This window comes from Podarcis cretensis, assembly GCF_951804945.1.
Source record: "Podarcis cretensis genome assembly, chromosome: 4".
Classification (NCBI taxonomy): Eukaryota; Metazoa; Chordata; class Lepidosauria; order Squamata; family Lacertidae; genus Podarcis; species Podarcis cretensis.
The window spans coordinates 22,584,471-22,596,964 of record NC_137173.1 but is presented as its reverse complement, the minus strand read 5'-3'; the positions used below and the strand labels follow the sequence as shown (position 1 = coordinate 22,596,964).

Here is a 12,494-nt window from a genome sequence, read left to right as displayed (position 1 = left end):
AATAAGTCAGCTGCTGGTATCTAGAAATGGGTTGCTTCGCTAATCATTCTCAAAACTGAGCTTGACTACAATAGTAAGTCCATCCCACTCTGCCTTTCTCTTCTGGAGCTCCTAAAAAGATTAAGGGCTGCCCTAGACATTAGGTAAAGGTAAAGGTACCCCTGCCCGTACGGGCCAGTCTTGACAGACTCTGGGGTTGGTGCGCCCATCTCACTCAAGAGGCCGGGGGCCAGCGCTGTCCGGAGACGCTTCCGGGTCACGTGGTCAGCGTGACAAAGCTGCATCTGGCGAGCCAGCGCAGCACACGGAAACGCCGTTTACCTTCCCGCCAGTAAGCAGTCCCTATTTATCTACTTGCACCCGGGGGTGCTTTCGAACTGCTAGGTTGGCAGGCGCTGGGACCGAGCAGCGGGAGCGCACCCCGCCGCGGGGATTCGAACCGCCGACCTTTCGATCGGCAAGCCCTAGGCGCTGAGGCTTTTACCCACAGCGCCACCACTGTATATTAAATGCAACAAAAGACTTAATACAGTGGTACCTCGGGTTACATACGCTTCAGGTTACATACACTTCAGGTTACACACTCCGCTAACCCAGAAATAGTGCTTCAGGTTAAGAACTTTGCTTCAGGATAAGGACAGAAATTGTGCTCCGGCGGCGCGGCGGCAGCAGGAGGCCCCCATTAGCTAAAGTGGTGCTTCAGGTTAAGAACAGTTTCAGGTTAAGAATGGACCTCCGGAACGAATTAAGTACTTAACCCGAGGTACCACTGTACTCCCATTCGTCACAGTCCTAAACACCTCTTGGCTGTTACTTAGAAGGACAGAACTAGACACATTAAATTAAATCACATGTCAAATATCACGCCAGCTTTAGACCTAAGAACTGCCTACCTTCAGAGTATATATATTTCACAGTTACTGCATGAGTCACTGTTTTGAGCATGCTTCCTAAGTGGAAGGTGTTAAGTTCAGAGTTCATGTAGAAAAGCAAAGAGCAGCATCTGCCCTTGTGTCCTGCAAATCTGTAGTGGGAATGATTCTGCCATTTAAATCTTACTTGATGCACAGAGGCTGCTGAATTATCTGATCCCAGTGGAGGTTGATTGGAAAGAAGGCAAGGCCAGGGCAGTGAGTCATGCAGGGATGTAGTAGGCAATCTTCTCTGGGTGTGTGGTTCTTCAGTTTTACAGGCTTACAGCCTTATTTAACCATATGACAGGTTGGCTGTGTTTCAGTGAACAAAAGCAAAATGTCGTAGAACTCTATTACATCTTATGAACCACAGGAAGGGCTTGTTTAAGAGTGTGGTTCCTAGACAATAATATCATACTACTCTTGAAAATCATTGTAAAGTCTTAAAAAGTTATTAAAGTAGATGATTTCCACAGTATTACTTTTTGGTTTTGTACAGAAGGTCTGAGCAAAACTTTAGTGTGTTCACCCTGTCTAAATGAGCAGCATTAAATTTGGCAGGTTGAACGCTCATAACCCAAAATTAGATTATTTCATAAAAGGCATCAGTTTTTCACTGCTTGTTTCCCTTATTTCAGAGAGCGCAAATATTTGAAGGCTACAAAACCATGTGCGGCCCATTTTCAAAATCTAAACTATATGTTAACTAAACATTAATTTGGTACATCCCTGTTTCTGTGTTGATAAAATTAGAGATGCTTGAGTTTTGAAAATCCATTAAGAAGGAAGCTCATCAGTATAACAGTATGTGTAATTGGTGTTCTAAGGTTCATTAGTCAATAGTCTCCAAAACGTAAGGAAAACACTTTCATGAAACTAATTACACAGTTTAAGATGAGTAATTAAGCTATATTCCTTAGATGAAGATGTTTGGCTTTTAGCCAATGCATCTGGGGTGTGTGGAAGTTCTTTCAATTAACTGCACAGTTTGTAATATGTGCATATTTAAGTACATTTAGCTGATGGGAGCCTGACAGCTGAGGTTGCCTATCTGGGTAGCAACTGCTCCTGTTCTCTTTCATCATTCAGACATTTGGTCTTGATGCTGTTGATATTACTATTATTACTGAACTGGTGGGTTTACATCTTTGGCCATTAATGTTTTATGTTCTTTCGTATGGCGATTACTATTGACTTCCCCTCTACTTCTTTAACTGACGGCTAGATTGTTAATTGTGCTGTTTCAGATTTTGTAAGTTTCCCAAAGGCTGTAGAAATCTTTTCTACAAAATGTCTGGCCTAAGGAAAGACTTCAGAGCCTAGTGGTAATTCCTACTCACCAAAGGAACCCAGACCAGCAACTATTTCTAAGGCTGCTTTTGAAGTAGGATGCAGAGTTTTGGTCAAGCGGTTCAGATACCATAGATTTGCTTAAGAGAGAAGGGTTTAAACTAAACCAACAAAAGTGAAAAGTAGCTAAAGTTAGTGGAATTGCTGTAGCTGCAATGCCAATCAGAGGTTGTAAAGCTAGTACTGAGATCCTAGACTATTTTTGTCACAACCTGACTGACTGCAGATATCATTGATAAATGATATGTTACCCATTTGCAGGCATGAAACTGTCTAATTTATTTATTTATAAATTTTATCTGTAAGCCGCCATGAGTCCCTGTCTGGTTAAAAAGGTGGGATATATAAATAAGTATCTAATAATAAACGTATTTATAAATGCAAAATCACAAAACATTTTGAAGTGGCTCACAACACTAAAATGATAACTGTAGGTCTGCAGAGGCCTGGCAGAACAAAAAAGGTTTTGAATAGGCATTTAGATGTTGGCACAGAAGGCGCCTGCTGTTCAATAAAAGTTCCCCTGTAGTCGCAGCTCCTGGCAGGAATGGTTTGGCTAGTCAGGATCAGGCTCTTTGTAGGGATCGTAGAGGGGAGAGACTTTTCAGGAGGGAGGGAAGAGAAAACAAACTACCTTTTCACCTCCCTGCAATATTCCACAAGTATTCTACATAGTGCAAAAGTGTATGTGTTTATATTTAGCTCCTCTCAGAAATGCTTTATTTCTGTATAGCTTTGCAGGGAGTATTCTCCTCCATTATATACCTTCCACTTAAAGTACAGGTAGGGGAAGACTTTTTTTAAATAAAAACAACTCTCAGTGGCACATATTCCTCTCACACCTCGGTGAATCTCATCCCTATTTCCAGGACACAATGAGTTGCAGGGGGCTCAGAGCAGGCCCCCTCTTTTTCCAGCAAACGGTCGACATTCATATTTTCTGGAAGTAAGTGACCATAGATCTTCCTGGTACCCTGTTTTGCTTACAAATTGAGAGGCACGGAATTACTCAAGTTAGATATTAATGGGAGTCGTTTAGCTAAATCTTTGAACAGAAGTTGTGCATTTTGTTTTAAGATTTAGTCTCTATCTAAACGTTATATGGGATGTGGGTGGCGCTGTGGGTTAAACCACAGAGCCTAGGACTTTCCAATCAGAAGGTTGGCAGTTCAAATCCCCGCGACAGGGTGAGCTCCCGTTGCTCGGTCCCTGCTCCTGCCAACCTAGCAGTTCGAAAGCACATCAAAGTGCAAGAAGATAAATAGGTACCACTCCGATGGGAAGGTAAATGGCGTTTCCATGCGCTGCTCTGGTTCACCAGAAGCGGCTTAGTCATGCTGGCCACATGACCTGGAAGCTGTACGCCAGCTCCCTCGGCCAATAAAGCGAGATGAGTGCCGCAACCCCAGAGTTGGCCACGACTGGACCTAATAGTCAGGGGTCCCTTTACCTTTTTAAACATTATATATCATCTATAATGCCTTCGTGATATCATGCCTGGATTAATTTTGTTTAACACTTGGTGTAGAACCGCAGTTATCCTTTCATCATCTTGAGATCATGCAATATGCATCTGCTCATTAACACACACATACTCCTTTCTTTTTGAGCAGCGGTCTTTTCCTTCCTGTCCCTGTGATATAGGGACTCCTGAAATTTTTATCATTTTCTTTAGCTGCTAAACATTGAGAAGCAGTTCCAGTTTAATAGTTGGTGACTTCAAGTTATCAGTCCTCTGTCAACTTCCTTTGCTCAGCTGCTCAGAGTCAACTGGCTGTTCTGCAAATTAAACTGTGTGCATTGTGAGCCTTTTTCATTTTCTGCTGTTAAATTATGGAACAGTCTCCCTCTCAAGAGGTAACACAAATAAGTCCCTAAGATTGTATTTCACTTAAGACGCCATCCTTTGAGTTTTTTGTTTTGGCCTTCCTGGATTGTAATGCATTAATTGGTGAGAGTCTCTTCCACACAGTCTCAATAATTCAACTGACCTGGGGGGGATATGCATAACACTTGAATAAACAGCTATCTGAGTAATCAAATACTCTATTTACATAAGTTTACATTGATGTGGGCAACACTCAATGAATGTAGATAACCTAAACTTGAATGTAGATAACCTAAACTTAAATAATTTATTCTAGTGCCCCAGAAAGCAGGACTAGATCAGAAATTACTGTTTTGAATCCTTGCAATCCTTATTTAGAAATGTAAATATATTTAAAACTGTCCACTATTATGGATCATTTTCTTTGGACAAGTTTAGACTGAATGCTAGATCTCTGTAGGTCATGATTTACAAATCAGAAGCTGTCCTTAGGGAATGAGTTCTGTTCTTCCATACAATTCTTGCCTTGCTAGCTTCCATTCCTGGTGCTAATTATAGTTCCATATTCAGTGTATACCATTGCAAACTACAGTGCAATCCAAACCAAGATACATAAATTCAGTCCCCATTTTATGAGGGAAACTCATTTGCATTGGTGCACATGTGACATGAAACCCTTTTAACACTAGGAAAGCAGAAAAATTGCTAGCTTCCAATTTACAATTTACAAACCATGGTTTAGGGAAGTTTTTAATGTTTGAAGTTTTATTCTGTTTTTAATGTTCTGTTGAAAGCTGCCCAGAGTGGCTGGGGAAACCCAGCCACATGGGCGGGATGGAAGTAGTAGTAGTAGTAGTAATAATAATAATAATAATAATAATAATAATAATATGCTTCATGATTACTTTCCTTATAATTGCTTTAAGGATAGTTAGTACCACTCTTAACAATCAGTCATTAGTGTAGAAAGGTTTTGTCACATTTATTCATGCTCCCTCACACCCGCTCACTTCTGTTTCAGGCCAAATCTTGAGATCGCTTATGGCCATATGGGCCATTCCTCTTTTAGTCCCTCCTGTTTCCTGAGATCTTCATTGTGTTCAGGTCTCGGGTATTCTTTCTGGTATGTAGACTGGAAGCAGTCTCCCTGTATTTGTCAATTTTCTGGCCATTGACTACGACCAGAATATGCTTCTCTTTGCCACTGGATGTCTTTGCCATGAAGTACATCCTCCTAGTGGTCTTCGTTTCTCTAGCTCAGCCTTTCCTAACCTTGGATTCCCAGATGTTGTTGAACCCCCATCATTCCTGACTGCTCCTCCTTCTGGCTATGGATAATGGGGAGCAAAGGTTGGCAAAGGCAGAGGCCAGGGTGTTGTTCTCCTTACTTCTGCAGCCCCCAGGGCAGCTAATTGTAATTATACCCCAACTATAATTCTGTAGGTGGTGTGGGTAGCATGGCAGGTAGATTATGCTTCTAGGTTTTCTAACGGCTCTATCTCATTGAAAACCAAATGTTTTCATGGCTCTTTTTAGTATGAATTCTTGTTCAGACAAACTTCCTTTTTAATAGCTTTCTTCCTGGTCTAAATCACGGGTACTCTAATGGGAAAGGCAAAGGGACCCCTGACTGTTCGGTCCAGTTGTGAATGACTCTGGGGTTGTGGCGCTCATCTCGCTATATTGGCCGAGGGAGCCGGTGTACAGCTTCTGGGTCATGTGGCCAGCATGACTAAGCCGCTTCTGGCGAACCAGAGCAGCACACAGAAACGCCATTTACCTTCCCGCTGGAGCAGGACCTATTTATCTACTTGCACTTTGATGTGCTTTCGAACTTCTAGGTTGGCAGGAGTAGGGACTGAGCAATGGGAGCTCACCCCGTTGCGGGGATTCGAACCGCCGAACTTCTGATCGGCAAGCCCAAGGCTCTGTGGTTTAGACCACAGTGCCACCTGCATCCCATACCCTGATGGTGGTGCTTTCCAAATGTTGTTGAACTCCAACTTCCTCTATGACTAGTGGTTGCAGCCCAACAACACTTGGCAGCCACTTTCAAACCCTGTTAACACTAGGAAAGCAGAAAAATTGCTAGCTTCCAATTTACAATTTACAAACCATAGTTTAGGGAAGTTTTTAATGTTTGAAGTTTTATTCTGTTTTTAATGTTCAGTTGAAAGCTGCCCAGAGTGGCTGGGGAAACCCAGCCAGATGGGCAGGATGGAAGTAGTAGTAGTAGTAGTAATAATAATAATAATAATAATAATAATAATATGCTTCATGATTACTTTCCTTATAATTGCTTTAAGGATAGTTAGTACCACTCTTAACAATCAGTCATTAGTGTAGAAAGGTTTTGTGACATTTATTCTGGTCTAAATAGTTTTGATTTAAAACCAGTTTACTTGGCATACATTATTCAATCATTGTACCGTAGACAGGTCAGTATCAACCCTGCATTTCAGAGAAAAGTCTGAGTGTGCTTGTGGAAGGCAGGTCTTGACTTCAAAAGAAGCCAGGGCTTCTTGTGTCATTGTTAAGGCTGAAATCCTGTGCACACTTTCCTGGGAGTAAGCCCCCATCCAACCGAATAGTACTTCTGGAAAGGCTTGTGTGGGATTCACTGTAAGACTCCAAGGTGCAATACTATGCACACTTAACTGGGGCGAGCCCCTTAGAACACAATGTGACTTACTTCCTGAGTAAGCTTGCATAGGATTTCACTGCTCTTCACTAGCTATGGTAGTGGAGTCTTGATAAGTGTAAGACAATTTTGGAGAGCTTTTTATGGAATTCCGTTCTTAAAATCGCTTCTATACCCTTGCCTCTTTTGGTATCAATAATGCTTTTTTCTTATAGTTTTGATTATACTTCCTGTATTTGTACTCTAATTGTAAGCCACCCTAGGATATTTTATAGAATTTCAGGATATGTATCCAGCTGAATAAGGTATGGGTGACTTACAGTGGGTCTTTGTGGAGAAAAAGTTTAACAGGGCTATAGGAAGCATGTCTTCAGAACCTGTATGCATAGGGGCTTGGATCTGTATTTTTTTTAAAACACCGGGAAATAAATCAAAACAGCTACAGTATATGACATATAAAACATCTGGTGAGCATGAGAGGCCTGTTGCATTGCACTCCTCAAATGTTCCAGTGAATTCTGTTACATGCCAATGTGTGACTGATGAGAAATACTGACCTTTCTCCAGACAGATACATGCACGGTCTTGACATGACTTATTATTTCTTCTTCTGTGTTAAACAATTTGCAGAATTTTTATTTGAGGTTGTTTAGTAACTGGAGGTTGCCCAGTAGCTGGGAATAGCCCAGAGTATTGCTTTGGACACTTGTGAGCAGAGGTTTAATGTATAAATAAATCTTATTAAGTTAAAATCTATGCTTATTTTTCTGAATAAAGAAGGAGCAAGATCATTTGCTGATGAAAATGTAGTAAAGGGCAGTTGTGTTTCTCTTTCTCACTTTTTTTGCGGCCTTTATCCAGTATTTCTGTGTAGGTTCACCTGAAGTCTATAATTAAGCCCTTAGAGCCCTGGTGCTTTCATAACCACAGAACTTTCTTACTCTGACAGAGCTGTCAGGGATAAGCTGTCATTATTGGTAAGGAGAACAGATGTGAGGTAGACACATAGTTGATTTGTCTGAAAATGACTTGGATAGAGATTTATATAGGCATTTATTAAACTTGACAAAGCTGGATTTTAATGAGCCCAATTTTGATGACATCCCCCTTATTAGAGCTTATTTAATCAATTAACATACAATGAGCTGCTGCTTTCTAATTACTGAGTGAGAAGCTTATACACCGTCCTCTAATTTTCCCCTCTTTAAATTTAAAAATACTTTCCCAACTCTTTGACACCAGACTAATCTGATACAGATATAATGCTAGATACTTGCAAATCATGGTTTGCAAATCCAGAATCCAGTCTCGAGAACTATGCCTCTTACCTTCTCTAGATCAAATTTGTTCTTGCCTTCCCTTGTTGGTATTAATGATGGTTTAGAGCAGGGTTTCCCATTGGGCCTCCAGCTGTTTTAGACTACAATTCCCACTATCTCTGACCACTGGCCTTGGGAGTTGTAGTCCAAAAACAGCTGGAGACCCAAGTTTGGGAAACTCTGGTTTAGAGTATAGTGTGCTTGTCAAGGTTCCTTTTATCTGTGTTTGCCAACCACTTGAAACCAGGGTTACAAGTTCTCTTGTATGTGGAGGTCACAGTATCACTTTGCTTCCTTTGTTGCTTTCATGAAAGACCAAAGCAGGCATCCTAAAGGATGCTTTATGTATAGGATAGCTGTGTATTATGCATGTAATTATTTAAAATATTTCATACCTCCAACTGAAAGTTTTTCAGGTCTGTTTACAGCTCAGGTTGTTCTGAAGTGGATAATTCCAAGCAAACTGTTTATATACATCTGATAATGGCTAAATCATGTTTAATGAAACACTCTCAGTTATAAGGTTCTTACACTGAAAAATTGCATTTTGGGTAGCTTGTTTTCTTTGGTTTTGTCATAAGTGCCATTTCTAGACATGATATGACAACTGTTTTAAATGACCCCCATTTCAATTTATGTCCTCTATTTTTACACCTTTGTACAGACGGCAGGCTTCAAAGAAGAAAATGAAGTGGTCCTTGTCAGAACGGATCAGTCTGGTAGAGCATGGCCTGTTAACACTCCAGGAGAACTGCTGGAGCCAAGTGGCAGAAAAAGGAAGCAGAAGGTATGTGTAATAAAGATGCTTATTTCACATCTTTTGTTATAATAAATATTATTATTACTACTATTATTATTTTCTTAAATGTAGAGTATAGGACAAGGGTTTGGGCAGGAGGATGTGAGGAAACTCCAAGTACTATATAAGAAAGCTACCAGACTATTTTCAGAATTTACTTGTATAAATTTGTATCCTGCCCAGTCAACACTGTCCTCTGGGCTGTTCACAACAATAAAATACAAGTACAGTCCAAAACTAGAATGGTTAGTGCAAAAGCAGATCAACACAGAAAACTAGCATAAAACCATGACGATGTTGCCATGAAATAGTCAAAAGTCAATAACTTCCCCATCTCCACATTCTTCTCTCATGGGCACTGTGAAAGACATGAAGCCACAGACATGAAGTTGGTATCTGTTTTCCTCCCTTCTGGAGTGGCAGTAATAAATCTTATGTAGTCCTGTTTGTAATAAATGCGTATCAGTGCTTTCCCCACAAGCGTAAGAGCACCTGCCTTTGATGTACATTTTCCAATAATTTGAATAGCCCTTTTCCAAAGACTGTTGTGTTGACAGTGTCTAATGAGAAATTCCACAAATTCCCTGTTGTATCTGTTTGGGGCTACTTTGCTGAAATTAGGTATGCTTTGTAAAATTCAAGTGCTGAATTGCATTCACTTACTTTTATAAAGTTCTTTTTAGATTGGATTTGTTTTAGCATAACCAGACAGTGGCACCAAATGAATATCCGTGTACTTGTAATTCGTTTTCAGGTCACTACTCACGTGGAGAAGGAAAGGGTCCGCTATTTTCAGGATGATGATAATCTGAGCCTGAATGATTTGGTCAGAAATGAAAAGATGAGGACAGCAGAGGATCAGAATAAGCTCTTCATGAGAATGGCATCAAAGGTAAGGCCCAATGTGTCTGAATTTATATTGAAACCTAATGGGCGCTTCCAATGTATTAAAAACCCTTACTTTCAACTTTTCTTTTTTTAAAAAAAAAAAATTCTGTTTGGAATAACATACTCTTAAGATGTATCAAGATCTTCATGTGAGTGTTTCAAGTATGAGAAAACAATGTGATTTGTTCCAGTACTTTATATTTGTTTTATGAATATAATTTTACTGTTTGTATGCTGTTCATAAGATCACGGTATCATTTTCTTAATGTTGGTGGCTTAGACATTTTTGCAAATAATAAATAAATAAAGATAACTGGGGTTCTGGGGCAGGAGAAGAGAGAAACAAGGAAGCATTTGCAACTGCTTCACAGGCAGCAGCATTTGGGCTGCCCTCCAACTTACGTTTGAGCCCAGATTTTCCTGGACTGACCCCAGTACACCATGTTCGCTACCATACTGATTTTCATTGTATATAGAATCATAATACTTAGGTGCAAAACATCATATAAAAATCTCAAGTATATGAACTCTGTAGATAAACTTAAATTGAAAGGTAGCAATTTAATTTTTTGCTGTAAAAGCACCATCTGAAGCCATTTTTGTCATCTGTATTAATGAACTGCACAGAATTGACACCCATATAATGACTTTCTCTTTCATGCTTTCATTTGTAAGGAAAACGGGAGGAGGGGAAATACAGTTGAAATGGATGTCGTCTTCTTGATATTGCTGAAAGTCTAAAAATGTGTGTGAGAAAGTGGCCCTTCAATACTGCAGAGGATTTTCATTCATCTTTTTGACTGAGATATTGGCTTTGGTGTGTCTGCATTATTTTAAATCAACGGCTGTTCCTCAGTTCTGTTGCAACCAGCAAAATAACGAAATGTGATTTCTAATGTGCAGTAAGGAAGCAAGGGTATCTTCTGTTTTTCAGTTTGCCTTGATATATCCTTTAAACAAACTTTTTGAACTTGAAAACTTGATGGTAAAATCACATTGAGATCAGTCTCAGTGCCTTTGCTGTCAACATGAAAGTCAACTAGATTTCACTTGTGTGTAAAGCTGTCGAACTAGATGGTTTTAAAGCAGCATTATGTTCAGCAGAAATTACTGGTAGAAATAGAGATTTGTGAAGGAGGAAGGCACCTTGGAGTAAATAAAATAATCGATTCCAAGAAACGGAAAGAGTAAGAGGAGCAAAAGAAGAAGTGTTAAATTTTAGGGAAGAGACATTTTTCAACACCTTTGAAAATTAAGAACCAGATACTGTTGGGAAGAGTTACTGAAGGGGATGGAGTTGATGAATTTAAAATTTCATGCAAGTAGCTCAGTGGCTGACTACATGCTTTACAAGTAGAAGGTCCCCGGTGTCAGTTCCTGGCATCTCTAGCTAAAAAGGCCAGGAAGCACGTAATGGAAAAGATACCCCTCTGTTTGAGGTCATGGAGAAATGCTGCAATCAGAAAACATAAACATAAGGCAGATTCCTAGGTTCCAAATGTAAGGACTTACAAGTTTCACAAGCTGGACAGGGAAATAGACGTCTGCCTTGAGTGTGAGAGGGGAAGTACAGAGTCCTACCACTATTAGCTCCTCTCCCTTATTCTTCCAACTACTGAATATATCTCTCACCTGCCCATACCACCTCTTTCCTCCGGAAAGCTGCTTTGGATTGTAGACAAGGGAAATCCAGACACAGTGGGACATTGTCTGGAGCAGGGGTAGGAAATTGGATCTATCCAGCAGGCAGGGTCCAGATATCCCATGAACCCCACAGGCCACTTAGGTTGCTGGGGCTGCCCACCTGCCAGGCATCTGACATCACCAAGATGCAGGATAACGCACTTGCTTTCCTGCATGTTTTGATTTCCAACTTTGTGGGGAAAGGACATGCCTCTCCGTGGGGCTTGCTGTAAGCACCAGCCAGCCTTGTGCAAGAAAAGTAAAAATAATTTTGCAGGTGTTGATCTGCTTGTGTAAGAGAAGACATCTTAAGTTCTATGGAACTCACCTAATCATAGTATCATGTCAACTATTGCACTAACGCTTGTGAAACAAGTAGTGGCTGTTTTCCACTATTGTTTATTGGGAGCCAGCCCTGTGTAGTTGATACACCATTGTGCAAGACAAGTATCATTGTTTTGTTTCAGTAGGAAGAAGCTGTTGGCAGACATTCTAGTAATGTTCGGATTAGTTGGCAAACCTATGCTCCAACAGTCATAGTAGGACTTAAACCTAGTAATAAGGAAAATTTGCATAATGAATCCTCATCAATGCAATATTTAATTAACACCTGGATAAAAGCTCCCTTCGTTTTAATGCGTTAGAGCTGAGCCCTAAATACATTTACTCTGTAAATGTACATTTACATTTACATTTACAGTGTATCTGAAGAAGTGTGCATGCACACGAAAGCTCATACCAAGAACTAACTTAGTTGGTCTTTAAGGTGCTACTGGAAGGAATTTTTTTTTTGTTTTGACTATGGCAGACCAACACGGCTACCTATCTGTAACTACATTTACTGTGTGTGTGTGTGTGTGTGTGTGTGTGTGTGTGTGTATATATATATATATATATATATATATATATATATATATATATATAATTCACAATCCTTTCGGCTGAAACCTATTGTTTTTCCTAACACCAGCAGGATTCTGGTTTTTTTCCAGCTTCCTGTCATGTATTTGGAGTATAACATTCCTGAAATCTAAATGCTTCCATTTAAAATGGGTGATGTCAGTGTTACCAT

The 12,494-nt window shown here is 40.1% G+C and overlaps 1 protein-coding gene across 1 annotated transcript in view; it reads left to right on the top strand.

Annotated features, from left to right (window-relative positions):
• The window catches only part of CWF19L2 (CWF19 like cell cycle control factor 2), a 73,287-nt gene that overhangs the window by 40,920 nt on the left and 19,873 nt on the right, over positions 1-12,494 (top strand). Inside the window, exons 11-12 of the mRNA XM_079973525.1 lie at positions 8,717-8,839; positions 9,606-9,743. Of these exons, the coding sequence (XP_079829651.1) occupies positions 8,717-8,839; positions 9,606-9,743 (261 nt within the window). The remainder of the gene's footprint in view (positions 1-8,716; positions 8,840-9,605; positions 9,744-12,494) is intronic.